At 49.6% G+C, this 23,100-nt stretch overlaps 2 protein-coding genes across 4 annotated transcripts; one reads left to right on the top strand and one right to left on the bottom strand.

The window, feature by feature from the left end:
• Positions 1-13,024: 13,024 nt before the first annotated feature.
• On the bottom strand, positions 13,025-16,565 carry LGALS7B (galectin 7B). Of its 2 annotated transcripts, none has more exons than XM_036345985.1 (4): positions 16,089-16,565; positions 14,808-14,896; positions 13,854-14,055; positions 13,025-13,200 (listed from the first exon to the last, which is right to left on the bottom strand). In XM_036345985.1, the coding sequence occupies exons 1-4, from the start codon at positions 16,134-16,136 to the stop codon at positions 13,087-13,089; spliced, it is 453 nt and encodes a 150-aa protein (XP_036201878.1). In that variant the 5' UTR covers positions 16,137-16,565; the 3' UTR covers positions 13,025-13,086. The 2 variants fall into 2 exon arrangements, with proteins under 2 accessions (XP_036201878.1, XP_036201880.1); XM_036345987.1 differs by lacking the exon at positions 16,089-16,565 and adding an exon at positions 15,297-15,447.
• A 1,471-nt stretch (positions 16,566-18,036) lies between these two features.
• LOC118674334 (galectin-7-like) lies at positions 18,037-21,580 on the top strand. 2 transcript variants are annotated; one of them, XM_036345988.1, is made up of 4 exons: positions 18,037-18,516; positions 19,709-19,797; positions 20,550-20,751; positions 21,405-21,580. In XM_036345988.1, the coding sequence occupies exons 1-4, from the start codon at positions 18,469-18,471 to the stop codon at positions 21,516-21,518; spliced, it is 453 nt and encodes a 150-aa protein (XP_036201881.1). In that variant the 5' UTR covers positions 18,037-18,468; the 3' UTR covers positions 21,519-21,580. The 2 variants fall into 2 exon arrangements, with proteins under 2 accessions (XP_036201881.1, XP_036201882.1); XM_036345989.1 differs by lacking the exon at positions 18,037-18,516 and adding an exon at positions 19,158-19,308.
• The last annotated feature ends 1,520 nt before the right edge of the window (positions 21,581-23,100 follow it).

The raw sequence follows: 23,100 nt of genomic DNA on the forward strand, positions 1-23,100 counted from the left end.
ACAAGAACAGACATATAGATCAATGGAATAGAATAGAGAACCCAGAAATCGACCCAAACCACTATGCCCAATTAATATTCGACAAAGGAGGCAAGAGCATACAATGGAGTCAAGACAGTTTCTTCAATAAATGGTGCTGGGAAAATTGGACAGATACATGCAAAAAGATGAAACTAGACCACCAACTCACACCATACACAAAAATAAACTCAAAATGGCCGAAGCCGGTTTGGCTCAGTGGATAGAGCATCGGCCTGCGGACTGAAAGGTCCCAGGTTCGATTCCCGTCAAGGGCATGTACCTGGGTTGCGGGCATATCCCCAGTAGGAGATGTGCAGGAGGCAGCTGATCGATGTTTCTCTCTCATCGATGTTTCTAACTCTCTATCTCTATCCCTTCCTCTGTGTGAAAAATCAATAAAATATATTTAAAAAAATAAATAAATAAACTCAAAATGGATAAAAGACTTAAATGTAAGATGGGAAACCATAAAAATACTGGAGGAATCCACAGGCAGCGAAATCACAAACATATGTCGAAGGAGTTTCTTCTCTGATACTGCTCCTAAGGCAATGGAAACTAAAGAGAAAAATAAACAAATGGGACTACATCAAAATAAAAAGCTTTTGCACAGCAAAGGAAACCATCAACAAAACAACAAGAAGGCCCACTACATGGGAGAACATATTTGCCAATGATATCACCGATAAGGGTTTAATCTCCAACATTTACAGGGAACTCATGCAACTTAACAATAGGAAGATAAACAATCCAATCAAAAAATGGGCAATGGACCTAGATAGACACTTTTCGAAAGAGGACATACAGAAGGCCGAAATACATATGAAAACATGCTCAAAGTCACTAATTATATGAGAGATGCAAACCAAAACGACAATGCAGTATCATCTCACACCTGCCAGAATGTCTATCATCAACAAATCAACAAACAACAAGTGTTGGAGAGGATGTGGAGAAAAAGGAACCCTTCTGCACTGCTGGTGGGAATGCAGAATGGTGCAGTCACTGTGATCCCACTTCTAAGAATATATCCCAAGAAGCCAGAAACACCAATCAGAAAGGATATATGCACCCCTATGTTCATAGCAGCTCAATTCACCATAGCTAATATTTGGAAACAGCCTAAGTGCCCATCAGCAGATGAGTGGATTAAAAAACTGTGGTACATCTACACAGTGGAATACTACGCTGCGGTAAAAAAGAAGGAACTCTTGCTATTTGCAACAGCATGGATGGAACTGGAGAGCATTATGCTAAGTGAAATAAGCCAGTCAGAGAAAGATAAATACCACATGATCTCACTCATTTGTGGAATATAATGAACAACATAGACTGATGAACAGGGACACATCCAAAGACAGAGAAACAGCGATCAAACTATCAATCCCCAGAGGGAAAGTAGGGGAGGGTGGGGGTAAGGGGAAGAGATCAACTAAAGGACTTGTATGCATGCATATAAGCCAAACCAATGGACACAGACAACAGGGGGATGAGAGCATGAGTGTGGGGGAGGGAGGTTGGGGGTTAATGGGGGGATGAGGACACATTTGTAATACCTTAACCAATAAAGAAATTAAAGAAAAAAAAAACCCTCCTCAGCTCCCACCTTAGGTTCTGCCTTTGCAGTTCACCCTGATTTGGTTCTGATTGGTCAGTTTTTATGCCAGTCAGAATCAAAAGCTCCGCCTCCTAGGCAGCCATTGACTCCTTGCAGTACACACAGATTTGGTTCCGATTGGTTGGTTTCTATGCCACTCAGAGTCAAAACCTCCACCTCCTAGGCAGCCATTGGCCCCTCGCAGTTCACCCAGATTTGGTTCTGATTGGTCGGTTTCTATGCCAGTCAGCGTCAAAAGCTCTGCCTCCTAGGCAGCCATTGGCTCCTCGTAGTTCACCCGGATTTGGTTCTGATTGGTCAGTTCCTATGCCAGTCAGCATCTCTAGGCCTATCTCTGGGCCTGATCAGAGGGTCAGGGCTGATCAGCAGCCCCCGCGGCTGCTGGTGAGGCCCAGAGAGAAAGAAAGGCAAGGGCTGATCAATAGCTGCCACAGAGGCTGTGGATCAGACCCTGCTGCTCTGTCCAGGCCTCTCTCTGGGCCTGATCCGCAGCTCCCTTGGCAGTCAGCACTGACTGCAGGACTGACCTCCAGTGTTTGGTTGTCCATTTGGTCATTTTTGACATTATGGACCCTGGCTCTTTATTAGATCATTTGTCTTGAATAACTGGTGCTTATTGCATGTAACATTATCATATTTAAAATAGATTTTCTTGAGATATTATGTTTATTGCATGTAACATTATTATATTTAAGATTGTTTTTCTTGAAATTAAAAAATATATATATTTAAAAATAATATAATGAAATACCAAAAAATAAAAGGTCAATAAAAATATTTTAAATTTATAAAAGACTTATTTTAAAAAAGAAGAAAAAAAGAAAAGCCCAGAGTAAGTAGAAGGAAGGAAATAATAAAGATTGGGTAGAAATAAATGACATAGAAACTGGAAAAAAAATTTAATAAAACCAAGAGCTGGTTCTTTGAAAAGATAAATAAGATTGATGAACCATTAGCCAGACTCATCAAGAAACAAAACAAAGAGAGAGGACCCAAACAAATAAAATTAGAAACAAAAGTGGTGAAGTAGCAATTTACACCACAGAAATATAAAGGATTGTAAGAAAATACTACAAACAACTATATGCCAACAAGGTGGACAATATGGATGAAAAGGAAAAATTCCTAGAAAAATATACTCCCAAAGCAGAACCAGGAAGAATCAGGAAAACTGAATAGGCCAGTAACAACTGATAAAATTGAAGCAGTAATAAAAAAAACAAAACTTCCAGGAAACAAAAGCCCAGGTCTGGATGGCTTCACAGAAGAGTATTACCAAACATTCAATACAGAACTAACACCTATACTCCTCAAACGAATCCAAAAAATCCAAGAGGAAGGAACACTTCCATGCTCTCTTATGAGACCAGCATTATCCTAATTCCAAAACCAGACAAAGACACTACAAAGGAAGACAATTATAGGCCAATATTCCTGATGAACATAGATGCTAAAATCCTCAACAAAATATTAGCAAATTGGATCCAGCAATATAATAAAAAGATCATACACTATAACCAATTGGGATTTATTTCAGGGATGCAAGGATGGTACAATATTTGCAAATCAATAAATGTGATACATCACATAAAAAAATTGAAAGACAAAAATCACATGATCACATGAATAGACGCAGAAAAAGCATTCAACAAAATCCAACACCCATTTTTTATAAAAATTCTCAGAAAAGTGGGAATAGAGGGAGCATATCTTAACATGATTAGGGCCATATATGACAAACTTACATTGAACATCATACTCAATGGGCAAAAACTAAAACCATTTCCCCTAAGAACAGGAACAAGAAGGGATGTCCGCTTTCACCATTCTTTTTCAACATAGTACTTGAAGTTGTAGCCACAGCAATCAGACAAGAAGAAGAAATAAAAGGCATTCAAATTGGAAAGGAGGAAGTACATATAAAACCCTAATGAGCCCTAACTGGTTTGGCTCAGTGGATAGAGCAGTGATGGCGAACCTTTTGAGCTTGGTGTGTCAGCATTTTGAAAAACCCTAACTTAACTCTGGTGCCGTGTCACATATAGAAATTTTTTGATATTTGCAACCATAGTAAAACAAAGATTTATATTTTTGATATTTATTTTATATATTTAAATGCCATTTAACAAAGAAAAATCAACCAAAAAAATGAGTTAGGCCCTGGCCGGTTTGGCCTGTGGACTCAAGGATCGCGGGTTCGATTCCGGTCAAGGGCATGTACCTTGGCTGCGGGCACATCCCCAGTGGGGGGGGGGGGGGGTGGTGTGCAGGAGGCAGCTGATCGATGCTTCTCTCTCATCTGATGTTTCTGACTCTCTATCCCTCTCCCTTCCTCTCTGTAAGAAATCAATAAAATGTATTAAAAAAAAAAAAAGAGTTAGTGTGTCACCTCTGACACGCGTGTCATAGGTTCGCCATCACTGGGATAGAGCGTCGGCCTGCTGACTGAAGGGTCCCGGGTTCGATTCTGGTCAAAGGCATGTACCTTGGTTGCAGGCACATTCCCAGTTGGGGATGTGCAGGAGGCAGCTGATCGATGTTTCTCTCTCATCGATGTTTCTAACTCTCTATCCCTCTCCCTTCTTCTCTGTAAAAAATCAATAAAATATATTTTTTTTAAAAAAGAAAGAAAACCCTAATGACTCCACCAAAAAAAAGACAAGATTTAATAAATTAATTTGGCAATGTAGCAGGATACAAATTCAACACCCAAAAATCAATGGCTTTTTTACAAACCAACAATGAATTCTCAGAACGAGAAACTAAACTCACAATCCCATTTACTATTGCAACAAAAATTTAAGATATTTAAGAATAAACTTAAGCAAGGAGGCCAAAGACTTGTACCTAGAAAACTATAGGACATTGAAAAAAAGAGATAGAGGAAGATATAAGCAAGTGGGAGAATATATTGTGTTCATGGATTGATAGAATTTACATAATTAAAATGTCCATATTACCTAAGGAAATCTACAGATTCAATGCAATCCCTATTAAAATATCTACAGCATATTTCACAGATCTAGAACAAATACCCCAAAGATTTATATGGAACCAAAAAAAGACCCCAAATAGCCTCAGCAATCTTGAGAAAGAACAAAGTTGGGGGAATCACAATACCAGATATGAAGTTATACTACAAAGTCACCAAAATTAAAACAGCCTGGTACTGACACAAGAACAAGCATATACTAGATCAATGGAACAGAACAGAGAACCCAGAAATCAACCCAAGCCATTATACTCAATTAGTATTTGACAAAGGAGGCAAGAACATGTAATGGAGTCAGGAGAGTCTCTTCAATAAATGGTGTTGGGAAAATTGGACAGATACATGTAAAAAAAAAAAAAAAGGGAGACTAGACCCCCAACTTACACCATACATGAGAATAAACTCAAAATGGATAAAAGACTTAAATGTAAGTTGTGAAACCATAAAAACTGTAGAAGAAACCATAGGCAGCAAAATCAGACATCTCTTGTAGCAATATGTTTACAGATACATCTCCTAGGGCAGTGGTCGGCAAACTCATTGGTCAACAGAGCCAAATAGCAACAGTACAACGATTGAAATTTCTTTTGAGACCCAAATTTTTTAAACTTAAACTATATAGGTAGGTACATTGTTATTAACTTAATTAGGGTACTCCTAAGGCTTAGGAAGAGCCACACTCAAGGGGCCAAAGAGCCGCATGTGGCTCGCAAGCCGCAGTTTGCCGACCACTGTCAAGGGCAAAGGAAACTAAGAAAAAATAAACAATGGACTACATCAAACTAAAAAGCTTCTGCACAGCAAAAGAAACCATCAACAAAACTAAAAGGAAACCCACTGTATGGGAGAACATATTTGGCAATGATACATGTGATAAAGGGTTAATATCCAAAATATATAAGGAACTCATACAACTTAACAAAAGGAAGACAAACAATACAATAAAAAAATGGGCAAAAGACCTAAATAGACACTTCTCCAAAGTGGACATACAGATGGCCAAGAGACATATGAAAAAATGCTCAAAGTTACTGATCATCAGTGAGATGCAAATTAAAACAACAATGAGATATCACCACACACCTGTCAGAATGGCTACCATCAACAAATCAACAAATGCAAAGTGCTGACGAGGATGTGGAGAAAAGAGAACAATATGCAGACTGGTGCAACCATTATGGAAAACAGTATGGAGTTTCCTCAAAATTCAAATATGGGACTGCCACCCTGGCTGGTTTGGCTCAGTGGATAGAGTGTCAGCCTGTGGACTGAAGGGTCCCGGGTTCGATTCCAGTCGAAGGCATATGCCTGGGTTGTGGGCTCAGTCCCCAGTGAGGGGCGTGCAGGAGGCAGCCATTCAATGATTCTCTCTCATCATTGATGTTTCTATCTCCCTCTCCTTTCTTCTCTGAATTCAATAAAAAATATATATTAAAAATATAAATAATAAAAATATAAATAAATATGGGAATATACCCGAAGAAACCTGAGGCAACAATCCAAAAGAATGTATGCACCCCTATGTTCTTAGCAGCACAATTTACAATAGCTAAGATCTGGAAACAGCCCAAGTGCCCATCAGTAGATGAGTGGATAAAAAAGCTGTGGTATATTTACATAATGGAATACTATGCAGCAATAAAAAAGGAGAATCTCAGCCTTTGAGACAGCATGGAGGGACCTGGAGAGTATCATGCTGAGTGAAATGAGTCAGTCAGAGAAAGGCAAATATCATTAATTACACTCACATGTGGAGTCTAAGTAACAAAATAAACTGCGGAATGGAGTGGATCCAGAGACATGGAAGCATGGAACAGAGTGTGGAATCTCAGAGGGAAGGTGGGGAAGGGTGGGTGGGTGAGAGGTGCTCAACCAAAGAACTTGTATGAATGTATGTATAAGCCATGGACACAGGGTGGTAAAGGCCTGGGGCGGGGATGGCCAAGGGCTGGAGGACGTCAATGGCGGGGGGGGGGGGGGGGCAAGACATATGTAATATTTTCAACAATAAAGATTTATATAAATAAATGTGTTTATAACAGCAAGTTTGTAAATCTGTAAGTGAAAGAAAGAAAGAAAGAAAAAGAAAGAACTCCTAGCCCAATAAGAAGACAACTAGCCTGGCTGGTGTGACTCAGTGAGGTCACAGTTTGATTCCCAGTCAGGGCACATGTCCGGGTTGCGGACTTGATCCCGAGTATGAGGCATACAGGAACAGCTGATCAATGATTCTTTCTCATCATTGATGTTTCTAATTCACCCTCTTTCTTCCTCTCTGAAATCAATAAAAAATATTCTTTAAAAAGAAGACAATTAACAGTCCAATAAAAACTGGCAAACAATTAAAACCACAATGAGATGACTATTCACATCCACTAGAATGGCTAACGTTGAAGTGAACAAACAAGCAGACATCTGACAATACTACCAATTGGTGAGGGTGTGATGTAACTTTCATACACTGAGGTGCAAATGCAGAATGGTTTCACCACACTGGGAACAGTTGGCCAGTTTTTATAAAGTTAAGCACACACTGACCACATGACCCAGCAACTCAGCTCCTGGGAATTTACCCAAAACATACGTCCCCATAATGACTTGTTCATACCGTCTTAATTCATAGTCACCAAACTCTGGAAACAACTCAAATGTCCACCAACAGGTGACTGGATAAACAAATGGTGGTGTGGCCATCGGATGGGTTACTACTCAGACAGAAAGGAATGACTTACATACATGCAAACCATGAAGGAACCTCAATAACATTCTGTTGAAAGAAAGGAGCCAGACAGAAAAGAGCATGGACCCTAGTTTTACACAAAAATTGAGAGCAGGAAAAACCGCTTCATGGTGACAGAGAGCAGGTCAGCGGCTGCCAGGTGCGCAGGGCGTGGGTAGGCAGGGCTGATGGAAATGTCCTCTCCCTGACAGTGATGCTGGGCACACACCGTATGCATTTATCAAAATTCATGGACTGTAAAGGGTGGAATTTATTATATGTATATTACACCTCAGTGAAGTTCATATTAAGAAACCAGCCCTAGCCAGTTTGGCTCAGTGGATAGAGCGTTGGCCTGTGGACTGAAGAGTCACGGGTTCGATTCTGGTCAGGGCACATGCCGGGGTTGTAGGTTCGATCCCTAGTAGGGGGTGTGCAGGAGGCAGCTTATCAATGATTCTCTCTCATCATTGATGTTTCTATCTCTCTCTCCCAATCCCTTCCTCTCTGAAATCATAAAGATAAATTTAAAAAAGAAAGAAAGAAACCAAAACAGCCCTGGCCGGTGTGGTCAGTTTGTTGGAGGTTCCTCCCTGCACTGCAAGGTTGTGGGTGCGATTCCCCATCAGGGCACATGCCAAGGTTGCAGGTTCATCCTCATTGGAGCATGTATGGGAGGCAACTGACCCATGTATATCTCTCATATCGGTGTTTCTCTCTCTCCCCTTTCCTCCCTTTCTAAAAATCAATTAAAAACAAACAAACACCCCTCGATTTCCTAGGGGTTTAGACCCTAAGCTCTGGATCACATTCACCAGGTTCTGGTCCTGCTCCACCATTTATGTGATGTGTGACCCTGAACAGGTTCCTTAATCTTGAGCATCAGATGCCTCCTCTGCAAAATAGGAATCATAAGAATATCTACCTCAGAGAATCATGTTAAGGATTGAAAGAATGATTAGCACAGTGGCTAACATTGTAGGACTCAGGAAATGTTAGCTATTGATATATATATGTATGTATTCATGTATGGAAATATAGTTGTATATATTTGCACATATATATTTGCAAAACATATACAGGGTGGGGTAAAAGTAGGTTTATAGTTCTGAATATGCAAATCTGAGTTTATTCTTGTATTATTTTTATTAATTATTGAATTATTTTTATACAAACCACTGTAAACCTACTTTCCCCCATCTTGTATATATTTCAGTTTCCCCCCAAATGTATAGTGTATATGAACTATTATAGAAAAAAAGGGCTAGAAGGAAACACACACATACTAAGAGTGACTATTACCTGGATCGTGAAATTGGGGCTGATTTTAATTTTGTTATTCAAAATTCTGAATAAGCATACATACATCTTATAATCAGAAAGGAGGTTATAAAAAGGGTAAAAGCGCTAGGCTGACGTAGGTCCCAGGACGCTCACGGAAGCATAGTTTGGTTGTAGTAGATGCTGTGACAGCACCACTTTCGTGCTGTTCCTCCTTGCGACGGAACTTTGGGCAGCCGGCAAAGTGATTGAAGTCAGACACATATTTGCTAAGTGACATAAATGAGGTCAGTGGGTGGAGGATGCTACCACTTATGCAATGAGGGCAAAGAAACTGCATATGCGTGTGTTTACAGAAGATTTTTTGAAAGATACACAAGAAATGAAGACATAGGTAACAGTAGTTTACTCTCATAAAGGAGGACTTTCTTTTGCATATATATAATATTTTAAAATTTATTTTGAAATAAAAATGCTGTAACTGTAGTACAAACATTTTTTTCCTATCCTGGTCAGTGTGGCTCAGGGGGTCAGTGGTTAGAGTGTTGGCCTGCGCACTGAAGGGCCTCGGGTTCGGTTCCTATCAAGAGCACTTGCCTGGGTTGCAGGTTCAATCCCCTTCCCGGGCGGAGGCTCATGCAGGAGGCAACCAATCAACATTTCTCTCTCTCTCTCTCTCTCTTTTTCAAAATCAATGGAAAAAATATCCTCCAGTGAGGATTAACAAAAACCCACATTTACCTCCTACATCCATTGAGAATAAGGTGAACAGGCTTTCTGATCATCTTCAAAGGCTTTATAGTGTATTTTTTACAAATAAGAACATTCTCCCTCGTGTCCACTGTAAGGCAATGGTGAAAATCAGGAAATCAATAGGATGAGTCACCACCAGCGAATCCGAGGACCGCAACCACTTTTATCAGTTGTGCCAATAACTGTACTTTACGCTGCATACTTTTGAAATTTGTATATGTACAAACGGCTTTACAAAAATTAAAAAATACATTTATAATAGTTGACAAAAAAAGTAAAAACTAAGTTATTCAGCAACAAATCCTGGAGGACCAGGGGATTTCAGACTTTGTCAGGTTTTCCACTGGAGAGGTGACCCAGAAATGGAGCCTTTTTTGTGTGTGTGTCAATAAAAGCTTTAGGAATATCTTCACATATACTTTTTTTTTAAATCCTCACCTGAAGACATGCTTAGAGAGAGGTGCGGAGGGGAGGGGTGTGTGTGTGGGGGGGGGGGGAGAAATATCAATGTGAGAGAGAAACATAAATCAGTTGTCTTTGTACATGCCCAGACTAGGGATCAGACAGCAACCTGGGTATGTGCCCTGACTGGGAATCGAACTGGCAACCTTTCGGTGCACAGTACAGTGCTCAACCAACTGATCCACTACGGCTGGGCACTTCACATATGCATTTACAATCAAGTTGATAACAAGTTAGTAAAGTGTGTTAGGCAACTCAAATTTGAGTTAATTCAAAATTCTTTTTAAAAAAATCTCAATACAAACATTGATAGTGACTCTCGTGATGATAGATGTGCAGCGAGCTTGTCCTGGAACTCATGAAGATAATTATATTGCTTTATGGTCTGTATTGCTCCAGATCATCATGGGCTGTCTATGGCTTGCTGTGGAGATACTGTGTCAGACAGATATAGTATGAGACAAGTGGCTAAAGACAAGATCTCCCAACTCTTCCATCGTGGTTTTTTGGTTATTTTCTGAGGGGGGGGGGGGAGGGAGAGGAAGAGAGAGATGGAAACATAGATGAAAGAGAAACATTGTCGCACGTCCCTTACTGTTGGGAGGCATGCCCTATCCAGAAATCCAACCAGCGACCTCTTGGTGCATGGGGTGATGCTCAGTCCAGTGAGCCATACGGGTCGGCCTTATGGCTTTTTAAATTATTTTTAAGAGAGATTGGAAGCTCCTCCACTATTTCACAGTAGCTGGCTCTGTCAGGAGCCCCTCCGTCTGGGACAGGATGATGAGTAACAATGCCATGCTGCTGGTAGAAGTCCAAAAGGTTGGGACTCTGTATTTTCACAGTTACCCTCTGGTGCAGAAAACAAATATGTTTTGTGTATCAAAACTCTTTAGTGCTTCTGTATCTTTTTGGGTATCTCTTCTAATATCTTTAAATTTACAACCTGGAAAAGTACATAAACCAAGAAACTGAGAACAATTCACTCGTGACAGGGGTGGCCCTGATATAGAAATTGGAGTCTGTTCACAATAACCTACTTTCCCCACCCTGTGTATATTTCAATTGTGATGAGCCGCAATGCCCCCCCCCCCGCCCCCGCCCCCGCCCCCGCCGTGGAGCCATTTTAAAGTGGAGCCAGAGCAGCCCTTGCAGAGAACTGCCTCGCGCCTCACTCCCTGAACCTTTGAAATGTTTGAACAGGCAGGATAACCTTTGGACTGGGCCAAACCAACACTGTCGTACAAACAATCATTCGGAAAGCTAACAGGAAAACAGACATCCTGATATTATGGACTTTCTTTATAATCAGTAACTAGCCATGTATGGATAGCTAAAGAGTAACTTAGCTTGCTAGCACCAATGGACATTCCTTTCTTCTGTTCATGTAATTATTTCCTTTCCTTTTTCTCATAAAAACCCCTTGCCTTCACCCTAAAATCAGGACACCATTTGGGTTTCTAAGCAGATCTATGCCCCCAACTGCCATTCTGTGATCTCAAATGTTTATTGCCCTTTCGTTTTCACCTTTTCTAAATTTTTTGTTTTTAGGTTAACAACCTCATTCCTCGGCCCATCCAGGGATGCACTCTCCAGGGCCGCATGGGTGGGTGGCTTCAGCCCACGGGGCAGAAAAACGGGTTCTAAGAAGTGTCGGGTCCTGCAGCCGGGCCTGGTCTCCCCGCCACCCGGCCCTCGGGTTCAGGTTGAGTCAGAAACCAGACTGCGAGCTCCCTCGGGGGCGCAGTGGGTTCCGGAGGTTCCGTCGGGGCGCCAGCCCCGCCCAAGTGGCTTATGGCCGCGGGGGACTCTGCACCGGGACGAACCGGCTCTGGTTCGCTTGGAGGCCGAGCTACGCCGACCGCAACGTAGGCCGGGAGCTCCGGACGCGGAACTGCTGCTCACTCTCCTGGAACCCCAGCTGCACCTTTTCCAGGACTGGCTTCTCTCAATAAACTTTGCTTCCGCTAAAAAGAAAAAGAAAAAGGAAAGAAAGAAAGAAAGAAAAAGAAGGAAGGAAGGAAGGAGAGAGAGAGAGAGAGAGAGAGAGAGAGAGAGAGAGAGAGAGAGAGAGAGAGAGAGAAAGGAAGGAAGGAAGGAGAGAAAGAGAGAGAGAGAGAGAGAGAGAGAGAGAGAGAGAGAGAGAGAGAGAGAGAAAGGAAGGAAGGAAGAAAGAAAGAAGAAAGAAAGAAAGAAAGAAAGAAAGAAAGAAAGAAAGAAAGAAAGAAAGAAAGAAGAAAGAAACCAGAGGCCTCGCTGGCCACCAGAGAAGGGAGAGGTCTGTTGGGTGAGCGGGTTCCTGGCCTGCAGCCCCATGAACCGGACATTTCCGAGCACCGGCCCGACCCACTGTGCGGGGCTCCACGCACAGGCCAGACGCGCGCCGGGGAGGGGGGGGGGGCGCCAGGCTCAGGGCGCTCGCTACCCTCAGCCGACTTCCGAGGCCATTTGGTGGTGACTCAAGGACCCCCTGACCCTAGATCATCACCCGCTTGGCCGGCGGAGTGAGCTGGGCTTCCGCCCTTGAGCACTCGCTCCCCTTCCCGTCCAGAACCACTTGGGGGAGCCGAGGGGAAAGAGAATGGGCGTGGGGCACACCAACCCGCGGGGACCCAGGAGCCCTGCCCTTCGCGTCCCGCCCCTCGCAGGGCACCTCCGTACAAGTCAGCCTGGGCGGGGGAAGGGGCAGATGGGAGGCCGGTGACGCCCCATCCGCTCCCCAGCCCCGCCCCGCCCGAGAGTCTCTAGGCACCTGAGGCCGGGGAAGCACGGAGAGGTGGGGACCAGAGGGTAGGTGAGGGGGCCGGAGACACTGCATGCTCCACCTCCCGGAGCTCGGGTCTCCGACGGACCAGGCCTATGGGGTCCCTTCCCCTGTCTGCAGAGGGACAGCTCCCTTAGATCCGTAGAGAGGGCACCAGGGAAGGCTTGAGACCCTCAAAACTCCACCAGGTCACAGCTGCCCACCTTCTGCTCTGCAAAGTGCAGCTGCGAGACCGGCGAACCCCCCAGCAGATCGCACCCACCACGGCGATCAGAAGGCACCAGCCTCCCAGATCCAACCAGGATCCGCCCCCGCCCCGCCCCGACTCCCCCGCGGTCGCCGTGCGCCCCCAGCCCGTGGGCTCCGATCTGAACTGCTTCCCCGCCCTCGGGAAGGAAACACTGACACACACCGTGCAGGCGCCCAGATGAGGGGCGAAGACTTTATTGCCATCAGCTCCAGGCTCCGGCGGCGGCTCAGAAGACCTTCACCGACTCCAGCTGCAGGTCCCCGCCCACCTCCAGCAGCCGCACGCGCGCCGGCGGGATGCGGTAGCGGAAGTGGTGGATCTCCGCGTCGCCCACCACCGCCTGCGGGGCCGGAGGGCGCTTCACTCAGGTTGCCGGGGCCACCGCGGGCTTCTGCCCACTCCCGCCCGCGCCCGGTGACCTCGGCAACCGCGGAACCCAGGGCCCCGACGGGAGGTGGGCGATGTTCCTTCTAACCTAACCCCTTGTCCCGAGGGTGCCACGAGGGGCCAGTGGGCACCCGAGTGCTTTGTGGGTGTCGGAGTGCATGTTGTTAGCGCGGACCCGGCGGCCGCTGCCTCGCTCCGGACCCGCAGATTTAAAGCGGCGAGCGGCGGGCGGTGGGGGGTCTGCAGCGACCGCTCCCTCCGGGACGTGTGCCTGTGCCCTGTCTCCCAGCCCATCCCCGCCCCTGTCACGGAGGCCCGACCTCAGGTGCCAATGAGCAGGGAGCGGGGTCTGGGGTGGAAGTGGGGCCAGCCTCTGCGGGGGACACCCGCGCTCCGGGCACTACATTCTTGCTCGCTTTGCCCTTGTCCCTGCACATACCTGTCCTGCAGACGCCAGGAGCGGGCACCACGGGAGGGAGAGAGACTGAGGACACCTGCCCAGCTCTGTCCACGCCTTTGCTCCCCCCTCCACCAAGGGCCTGGCTGGCCTTGCCCAGCCCCAGGAGGGATGTGATCCCGGTGCCCACCCCTGTGGCAGAGACACACCTTGAAACCCTCTTCCGTGGCGATGAGGAGCACGTCGAAGGGCTGCCCACGCTGAAAGGGAAGACCGTGGCCGCGCTCCTCCTGGCCCCAGCTGCCGCGCTCCTTGGTGTTGAAGACCACTGTGGACTCGTCCAGCCGGGGGTTGAAATGCAGCGCAGCCTCAGCGCCCTCCTCCTCGCTGCACAGCAGGTTCACGTGAAACCTGGGGAAGGGGAGGGGGTGGGGAGTGGCCAGGAGGAGATGTCAAGAGCCATGAAGCACCCAGACCAAGGCCAAGGGCCAATGAATTAAGACTCGCCATTGAACAAACGCAAGTTTACAGGGACCTGAGTATGTCACACCCCACAGAGGGAGGGGCTGTGGACTGGTACAGGGAACCCAGATGCCAGGCAGGCCAAACAACTTGCTGCACACACATCACCCAGCAAGGACTGTGATGCTGTGGCCTGGGTTGCCTTCATTCCCACAGAGCCTGGGGGTTGGCAAGGAGTCGTGGTGCTGAAGGCCAGGGTGCTCATGATTCCCAGGATGCTCCCAGTTCCCAGAGGGCTGGGAAGACTACCAGGGACCCAGTGGTCACAGGCACCCAAGTCCCAGGAAGCCATACAATTGATTGCTTAGGCTCTCGGATGCCCCGGACGCATCCAATCACAGGACACACTCCCAGAGTTCCTGGTGACTCCGTTTGGAGGTCCTAGAACTATAGGTAGGAGGCCTGAAATGGTCTTGGAACCCACAGATTCTTAGGGACCCGGCTCCAAAATCAGGGGACACATTTGTGGGAACACCAGATTCCAAAAGGTTGGTAATGGCCTGGGGATTCCAAACCCTGGTGGGCAAAGGTGACCCTGGGGCCCTTACCTCTGGGCTGTAAGAAGTCAGAGCCAGCTGGGCTGAGGCCTCTGCGCACCCCCACCCCTTACCTCTGGAAACTGGGTCCCACTGGAGTCTCACCTGCGAGCCTTGTCGGGGACAACACCACGAATTCTCATCACAGTGCCCACTCTGACACCCTCGGGCAACGAGGTCTTGTGTGGCACGTTCTGCAAGAGTCCGAGTGAGAGGGGATGAGTGAACCGGGGTACCAAGGGGGTGAGACAGATGGGTCACCCCAGGTAGCAAACCACCAGGACCCAGACCAGCACAATCAGAGAGGAGAAAGGCACAGAGGGAAGCAGAGAGTCAGACACAGAGTTGTTAAGGGAAGCACTCAGGATTAACAGAAAAATATTGAGGGAGAGAAGCCAAGGGGACATGGGAGCATCGGGATGGGGATGGGTGGGTCCACCCAAAAGGCAGCCTCCGGACACTTCACAGCACAGCTGACCGACCACCCACTTTCTCCTCTGAAACAGCAGACTTCAGCCAGGCCCCAGCCCCTCCCCTAGGCTGGTGCAACCTTGGGTCAAAGGCCCCCCAACCCTCAGACCCTAGAACACTCACAGAGCTCCCTGCCATGGCTGGGATGGTGGGACAGACAATGGTGGTGTCAGGTATGGCTGCTGAGACCTTAAGTTGAAAGCAGGTGTGGCTGGGCCTGATGACTCACCCCATGTCTTTCCAAATCCACCACCCACACCTGGCACAGACCCTGGCCCTGGGGCCAGGGTGGCCCAGCACCCTCTTCCTGGGGCCTCTCACCCTTCCCTCCATCCAGGCCCTTTTCCAGCCGCCATAGCCCAACACTCTAGAGAAATCCAGGCTGGGAAGGGTGGGGTGGGGTGGGGGGAATGCTGAAAGGTGGCTCTGAAGTCAAGGAATAGGAAGGGTGGGGGAACTAGCAGAAACCCCTCCTACAACCTAGCAACCCTCCTGCAGGTGAAGAGGCTGCTCCAGACGGAGAGTGGAAACTTTGGGTGGAGACAACCAGACTCCGCACCTGGTCCACACCTCCCCCCACACCCCCGGGCCTCCCAGGCACTCCCCACCCCCCTCACCACACAGGAGGCTCCCCAGGTGCTGGTGGAGCCAGTGCCTTGGGGACAGAGGATAGGCAGCTGCACTTAGGGGAAGGCGCCAAGCTCCCCGTTTGGTGGTGGGGAAAGCCCAGGCTTAGAGCGGGACAGCCTCCCCCCAAAGGCCTCTCAGCCAGGAAGGGCCCTGCCTGAGCTGGAGTCCAGGGCTGTGTGCCAAGGGCATGTCATCAGACTTTAAACATCGAGGACAGTGGGCTTGAGGTTATAGTACCAACTGCTCAGGGTGGAGAGAGTCCATGATGGACTCCATGGCTCTTACCAATGAGGTGGCCATGTCTGGTCCCAGTCTACTGCTACTGTATCCCATGGCACAGCTTCACCCAATTGCCTCATGGGATGCACATTTCTTCACAGGCTGCCAACCTGCAAGTCCAAGCTTGACTTTGGTGTTGGGCCAGATGAATTCAGTCTGCTATCAGCTTGGTTTCTGGTTTATTCCTGATAGCTCAGATGTGCGCACCCTTGATGATTCTTACTCATTTGTGGAGATTATCTTCACATCAGTGCTGGAAATACATTTTCGAGAGCATGGTTCTTCATTTTTAAATAAGTAGTGAATGTACTCATTCACAGTACTGTATTCTCAAGCTCTACTTCACACTCATAAGTCGTGCGGCTCTAACAGAATACTTCACCGAGTTTTGTCCAATACATAGGAGACCTGGGCAACCACCACCCCAGCCCAGTTTCTTCCAGTCCCCGAAACAACGGCCCCCTCCACCTGCCCCAGGACACCACGTCACTGCTCAGCATTCAACAGCCTCCAAGTTCACTTGTCATGACATGAAGAAGAGCGGTGGCCAGCAGGCTGAGTGTGCTGGCTTCTGCAGCTCCTTCGGGAAAGAATTCTGCTGCTTGTACCCACGGTTGTTGTAGGAGTTGGAATACCACGCTCTGTCAACGTCAGCTTTTTGGAGACTTCAGGCTGCTTTTGTTCACAGCGGAGATAATCCAGGGACTGCTTGGGTTTGTATATACACTCACCAGTCACAGCAGAGCATTTACTGTATGATTCTATCCATACCAGGTCCCTGGAGTAGTCACATCCACAAGGACAGAAAGCAGAACGGTGTCTGCCACGACCTGGGACAGGGGTGGGGAGCTAAGTTTAGTGGGAACGGAGCCGAGGTGGGGAAGGTGAAACAGCTGGAGATGCATGGTGGGATGGCTGCAGAACAATATGAAAGTACTTAATCGCACAGAGTGAACCATAGCCCATTCAAAAATGGTTACAAGGTGAATATTCCATTACTTATATATTTTAACATAATAAAAACTTCATTTAGAAAAGACGTTGGCCCCACCCCCAAGTAAAGACCAATTCATGAAACCATTAGCTCAGAGGTATTCCTCTAATTCCACTCCAAGGTCACATATGCATGGTCTTTCCCCTTTCCCCTATCTGTACCTCCTCCAATGAGTGGTCTGCCATCCTGCACCCACACAGTGTTTCTTCCCCAGGGGACCCCCTCCTGGCCTTGCTGGCTGAAGTACCACTCAGTGGGCCCCACCCTTGAACCTCTTCCCTGCTCAGGGCTGGGTACCCCCTCTCCTGCTTCCTTCCTTACCCTCCAACCCCACACCCTGAGGGTCAGCCCGCTCCTTACCTGCTCCTCTGACACCCCAGCTGGATGCAGCCCCCAGGGAAAAGGTGGCCCCTCAGGACCCATGGGCGCCGCCCCCTAAGGAGGCAGCCCTTGCTCACCCACCTAAAGGCTGTAGGACCCAATAGTCCAGCAGAGGAAGGAAAGGAAGAAGCAGAGGAGGAGCAACAGGTATTCACAGCCACAGCGTGGAAATTACAAGAATTCATTATGACTTGGAGACTTTTTTGGACAATAGAAATACTTTAAATTTAATCTAAAGCAAAATTCCCATGAAGCCTAAAATATGTAAAAAAGTATAACAAAATCAGTTTATCAAGCCAAAAAAAAAAAAAACACGACAGAAAAGGATTACTTCATATATTTATAAATAGAACTTAAGGCTTCCTCGACTAAGAAAAACATCAGGTTTTAGATTTTTTTTTTTAATTTGAAAATTCATTGACAGAGCGTGGTATTCCAACTCCTACAACAACCGTGGGTACAAGCAGCAGAATTCTTTCCCGAAGGAGCTGCAGAAGCCAGCACACTCAGCCTGCTGGCCACCGCTCTTCTTCATGTCATGACAAGTGAACTTGGAGGCTGTTGAATGCTGAGCAGTGACGTGGTGTCCTGGGGCAGGTGGAGGGGGCCGTTGTTTCGGGGACTGGAAGAAACTGGGCTGGGGTGGTGGTTGCCCAGGTCTCCTATGTATTGGACAAAACTCGGTGAAGTATTCTGTTAGAGCCGCACGACTTATGAGTGTGAAGTAGAGCTTGAGAATACAGTACTGTGAATGAGTACATTCACTACTTATTTAAAAATGAAGAACCATGCTCTCGAAAATGTATTTCCAGCACTGATGTGAAGATAATCTCCACAAATGAGTAAGAATCATCAAGGGTGCGCACATCTGAGCTATCAGGAATAAACCAGAAACCAAGCTGATAGCAGACTGAATTCATCTGGCCCAACACCAAAGTCAAGCTTGGACTTGCAGGTTGGCAGCCTGTGAAGAAATGTGCATCCCATGAGGCAATTGGGTGAAGCTGTGCCATGGGATACAGTAGCAGTAGACTGGGACCAGACATGGCCACCTCATTGGTAAGAGCCATGGAGTCCATCATGGACTCTCTCCACCCTGAGCAGTTGGTACTATAACCTCAAGCCCACTGTCCTCGATGTTTAAAGTCTGATGACATGCCCTTGGCACACAGCCCTGGACTCCAGCTCAGGCAGGGCCCTTCCTGGCTGAGAGGCCTTTGGGGGGAGGCTGTCCCGCTCTAAGCCTGGGCTTTCCCCACCACCAAACGGGGAGCTTGGCGCCTTCCCCTAAGTGCAGCTGCCTATCCTCTGTCCCCAAGGCACTGGCTCCACCAGCACCTGGGGAGCCTCCTGTGTGGTGAGGGGGGTGGGGAGTGCCTGGGAGGCCCGGGGGTGTGGGGGGAGGTGTGGACCAGGTGCGGAGTCTGGTTGTCTCCACCCAAAGTTTCCACTCTCCGTCTGGAGCAGCCTCTTCACCTGCAGGAGGGTTGCTAGGTTGTAGGAGGGGTTTCTGCTAGTTCCCCCACCCTTCCTATTCCTTGACTTCAGAGCCACCTTTCAGCATTCCCCCCACCCCACCCCACCCTTCCCAGCCTGGATTTCTCTAGAGTGTTGGGCTATGGCGGCTGGAAAAGGGCCTGGATGGAGGGAAGGGTGAGAGGCCCCAGGAAGAGGGTGCTGGGCCACCCTGGCCCCAGGGCCAGGGTCTGTGCCAGGTGTGGGTGGTGGATTTGGAAAGACATGGGGTGAGTCATCAGGCCCAGCCACACCTGCTTTCAACTTAAGGTCTCAGCAGCCATACCTGACACCACCATTGTCTGTCCCACCATCCCAGCCATGGCAGGGAGCTCTGTGAGTGTTCTAGGGTCTGAGGGTTGGGGGGCCTTTGACCCAAGGTTGCACCAGCCTAGGGGAGGGGCTGGGGCCTGGCTGAAGTCTGCTGTTTCAGAGGAGAAAGTGGGTGGTCGGTCAGCTGTGCTGTGAAGTGTCCGGAGGCTGCCTTTTGGGTGGACCCACCCATCCCCATCCCGATGCTCCCATGTCCCCTTGGCTTCTCTCCCTCAATATTTTTCTGTTAATCCTGAGTGCTTCCCTTAACAACTCTGTGTCTGACTCTCTGCTTCCCTCTGTGCCTTTCTCCTCTCTGATTGTGCTGGTCTGGGTCCTGGTGGTTTGCTACCTGGGGTGACCCATCTGTCTCACCCCCTTGGTACCCCGGTTCACTCATCCCCTCTCACTCGGACTCTTGCAGAACGTGCCACACAAGACCTCGTTGCCCGAGGGTGTCAGAGTGGGCACTGTGATGAGAATTCGTGGTGTTGTCCCCGACAAGGCTCGCAGGTGAGACTCCAGTGGGACCCAGTTTCCAGAGGTAAGGGGTGGGGGTGCGCAGAGGCCTCAGCCCAGCTGGCTCTGACTTCTTACAGCCCAGAGGTAAGGGCCCCAGGGTCACCTTTGCCCACCAGGGTTTGGAATCCCCAGGCCATTACCAACCTTTTGGAATCTGGTGTTCCCACAAATGTGTCCCCTGATTTTGGAGCCGGGTCCCTAAGAATCTGTGGGTTCCAAGACCATTTCAGGCCTCCTACCTATAGTTCTAGGACCTCCAAACGGAGTCACCAGGAACTCTGGGAGTGTGTCCTGTGATTGGATGCGTCCGGGGCATCCGAGAGCCTAAGCAATCAATTGTATGGCTTCCTGGGACTTGGGTGCCTGTGACCACTGGGTCCCTGGTAGTCTTCCCAGCCCTCTGGGAACTGGGAGCATCCTGGGAATCATGAGCACCCTGGCCTTCAGCACCACGACTCCTTGCCAACCCCCAGGCTCTGTGGGAATGAAGGCAACCCAGGCCACAGCATCACAGTCCTTGCTGGGTGATGTGTGTGCAGCAAGTTGTTTGGCCTGCCTGGCATCTGGGTTCCCTGTACCAGTCCACAGCCCCTCCCTCTGTGGGGTGTGACATACTCAGGTCCCTGTAAACTTGCGTTTGTTCAATGGCGAGTCTTAATTCATTGGCCCTTGGCCTTGGTCTGGGTGCTTCATGGCTCTTGACATCTCCTCCTGGCCACTCCCCACCCCCTCCCCTTCCCCAGGTTTCACGTGAACCTGCTGTGCAGCGAGGAGGAGGGCGCTGAGGCTGCGCTGCATTTCAACCCCCGGCTGGACGAGTCCACAGTGGTCTTCAACACCAAGGAGCGCGGCAGCTGGGGCCAGGAGGAGCGCGGCCACGGTCTTCCCTTTCAGCGTGGGCAGCCCTTCGACGTGCTCCTCATCGCCACGGAAGAGGGTTTCAAGGTGTGTCTCTGCCACAGGGGTGGGCACCGGGATCACATCCCTCCTGGGGCTGGGCAAGGCCAGCCAGGCCCTTGGTGGAGGGGGGAGCAAAGGCGTGGACAGAGCTGGGCAGGTGTCCTCAGTCTCTCTCCCTCCCGTGGTGCCCGCTCCTGGCGTCTGCAGGACAGGTATGTGCAGGGACAAGGGCAAAGCGAGCAAGAATGTAGTGCCCGGAGCGCGGGTGTCCCCCGCAGAGGCTGGCCCCACTTCCACCCCAGACCCCGCTCCCTGCTCATTGGCACCTGAGGTCGGGCCTCCGTGACAGGGGCGGGGATGGGCTGGGAGACAGGGCACAGGCACACGTCCCGGAGGGAGCGGTCGCTGCAGACCCCCCACCGCCCGCCGCTCGCCGCTTTAAATCTGCGGGTCCGGAGCGAGGCAGCGGCCGCCGGGTCCGCGCTAACAACATGCACTCCGACACCCACAAAGCACTCGGGTGCCCACTGGCCCCTCGTGGCACCCTCGGGACAAGGGGTTAGGTTAGAAGGAACATCGCCCACCTCCCGTCGGGGCCCTGGGTTCCGCGGTTGCCGAGGTCACCGGGCGCGGGCGGGAGTGGGCAGAAGCCCGCGGTGGCCCCGGCAACCTGAGTGAAGCGCCCTCCGGCCCCGCAGGCGGTGGTGGGCGACGCGGAGATCCACCACTTCCGCTACCGCATCCCGCCGGCGCGCGTGCGGCTGCTGGAGGTGGGCGGGGACCTGCAGCTGGAGTCGGTGAAGGTCTTCTGAGCCGCCGCCGGAGCCTGGAGCTGATGGCAATAAAGTCTTCGCCCCTCATCTGGGCGCCTGCACGGTGTGTGTCAGTGTTTCCTTCCCGAGGGCGGGGAAGCAGTTCAGATCGGAGCCCACGGGCTGGGGGCGCACGGCGACCGCGGGGGAGTCGGGGCGGGGCGGGGCGGATCCTGGTTGGATCTGCTAGGCAGGTGCCTTCTGATCGCGGGGGGAGGGTCGCGATCTGCAGGGGCGGGTTTGCGGGTCTGGCAGCCACACTTTGTAAAACCACAGGCCTGGCCCTTGAATGCCCGGACCGGGGAGATGGTACTTGAAATCTATCAGCTCTCCGCTCCTACCCTCTGGTCTCCACCTCACGGTGCTTCCCTGGCCTCTGGGTGCCTGGAGGCATTCGGGCGTGGCGGGGCTGGAGAGCAGATGGGGCGTCGCTGGCCTCCCATCGGGACAATCCCCCACCCGCGAGCGCCCCGGGGCAGACGCGTACCTAAGTGGCAGGTTCCCTCCGGAGTGGGCGGGGACGCAATAGGCTGAGCTCCTGGGTCCGGGGGTGGGCCCCATGCCCACACTTTTCCCCCTCGGTTCTCCCACGTGGCTCTTGGAGGGGAAGGGAAGCGTTCGCTCAGCTCACCCCGACCTCCAAGGGGGTGATTATCTGGTGTGTGTGTGTGTGGGGGGGGGGGGGGGTCGCTGGGTAACCACCAAGTGGCCTTTAGGATGGGGGTAGCCGGGACCACGCCAGCGTCCTCGGCCCCTCAACCTCCCAGAGGCTCTCGGATTGGCCGTGGATGGAACCCCGGGAGTCCCGCTGTAGCACGATACGCCCTAGGCCTGGGGCCTCGGGAAGCTAGTGACTTGTCATCCCCTCTTGGCCGCTAGGGACATTGCAATCTTTTTGTTTATTTGTTTGTATTTTTATTCATTTCAGAGAGGAAGAGAGAGAGAGAGAGAGAGAGAGAGAGAGAGAGAGAGAGAGAGAGAGAGAGAGAGAGATCCGTGATAACAGAATCATTGATTGGCTGCCTGGCCCCCTACTGGGAATAGAGCCCGCAACCTGGGCGGGCGTGCGCCCTGACCCCGGAAGCGAGCCTGGACCCTTCAGTCCGGAGGCTGAGGCTCTATCCTCTGAGCAAGCCGGCCAGGGCCATCTTGGCCATCTGCAGCAGCCTGTTTTACCTGGGTTTCCCTGCGGAGGAGGGCAAAATCCTGTGGGACTCCCAAGCCTGGGAGCGGCTGGAGCCCTTTCAGGACCAGAACTTTCCATGCACTTTGCGAGCCTCCACCTGTACCGCCCTCCCTTCTGAATATATTTCTGGGTGGGCAGTTGGAGTGAGGGGTCCCCCTTGTTCAGTAGTAAACCTGAGAAAGTCTGGCATTCCCTGGTACTCAGGAATCATGGTTATGTGAATTAATTTTTAGTTTGTCTGTGTCATGTAGTTTTTGAACATTGAAATAAATTTGTAAAAATAACATCCATAGAGTACAAATTTCAGATAGTGATTATGTAGTGACCTATGTGTTAATTTCCCGTTTTTCACCTCTGTTTTACCGTGTATATAGTGCAGAATATTATATTCTTTCT

Source organism: Myotis myotis, unplaced genomic scaffold (genome assembly GCF_014108235.1).
Source record: "Myotis myotis isolate mMyoMyo1 unplaced genomic scaffold, mMyoMyo1.p scaffold_m19_p_19, whole genome shotgun sequence".
NCBI classification, from domain to species: Eukaryota; Metazoa; Chordata; class Mammalia; order Chiroptera; family Vespertilionidae; genus Myotis; species Myotis myotis.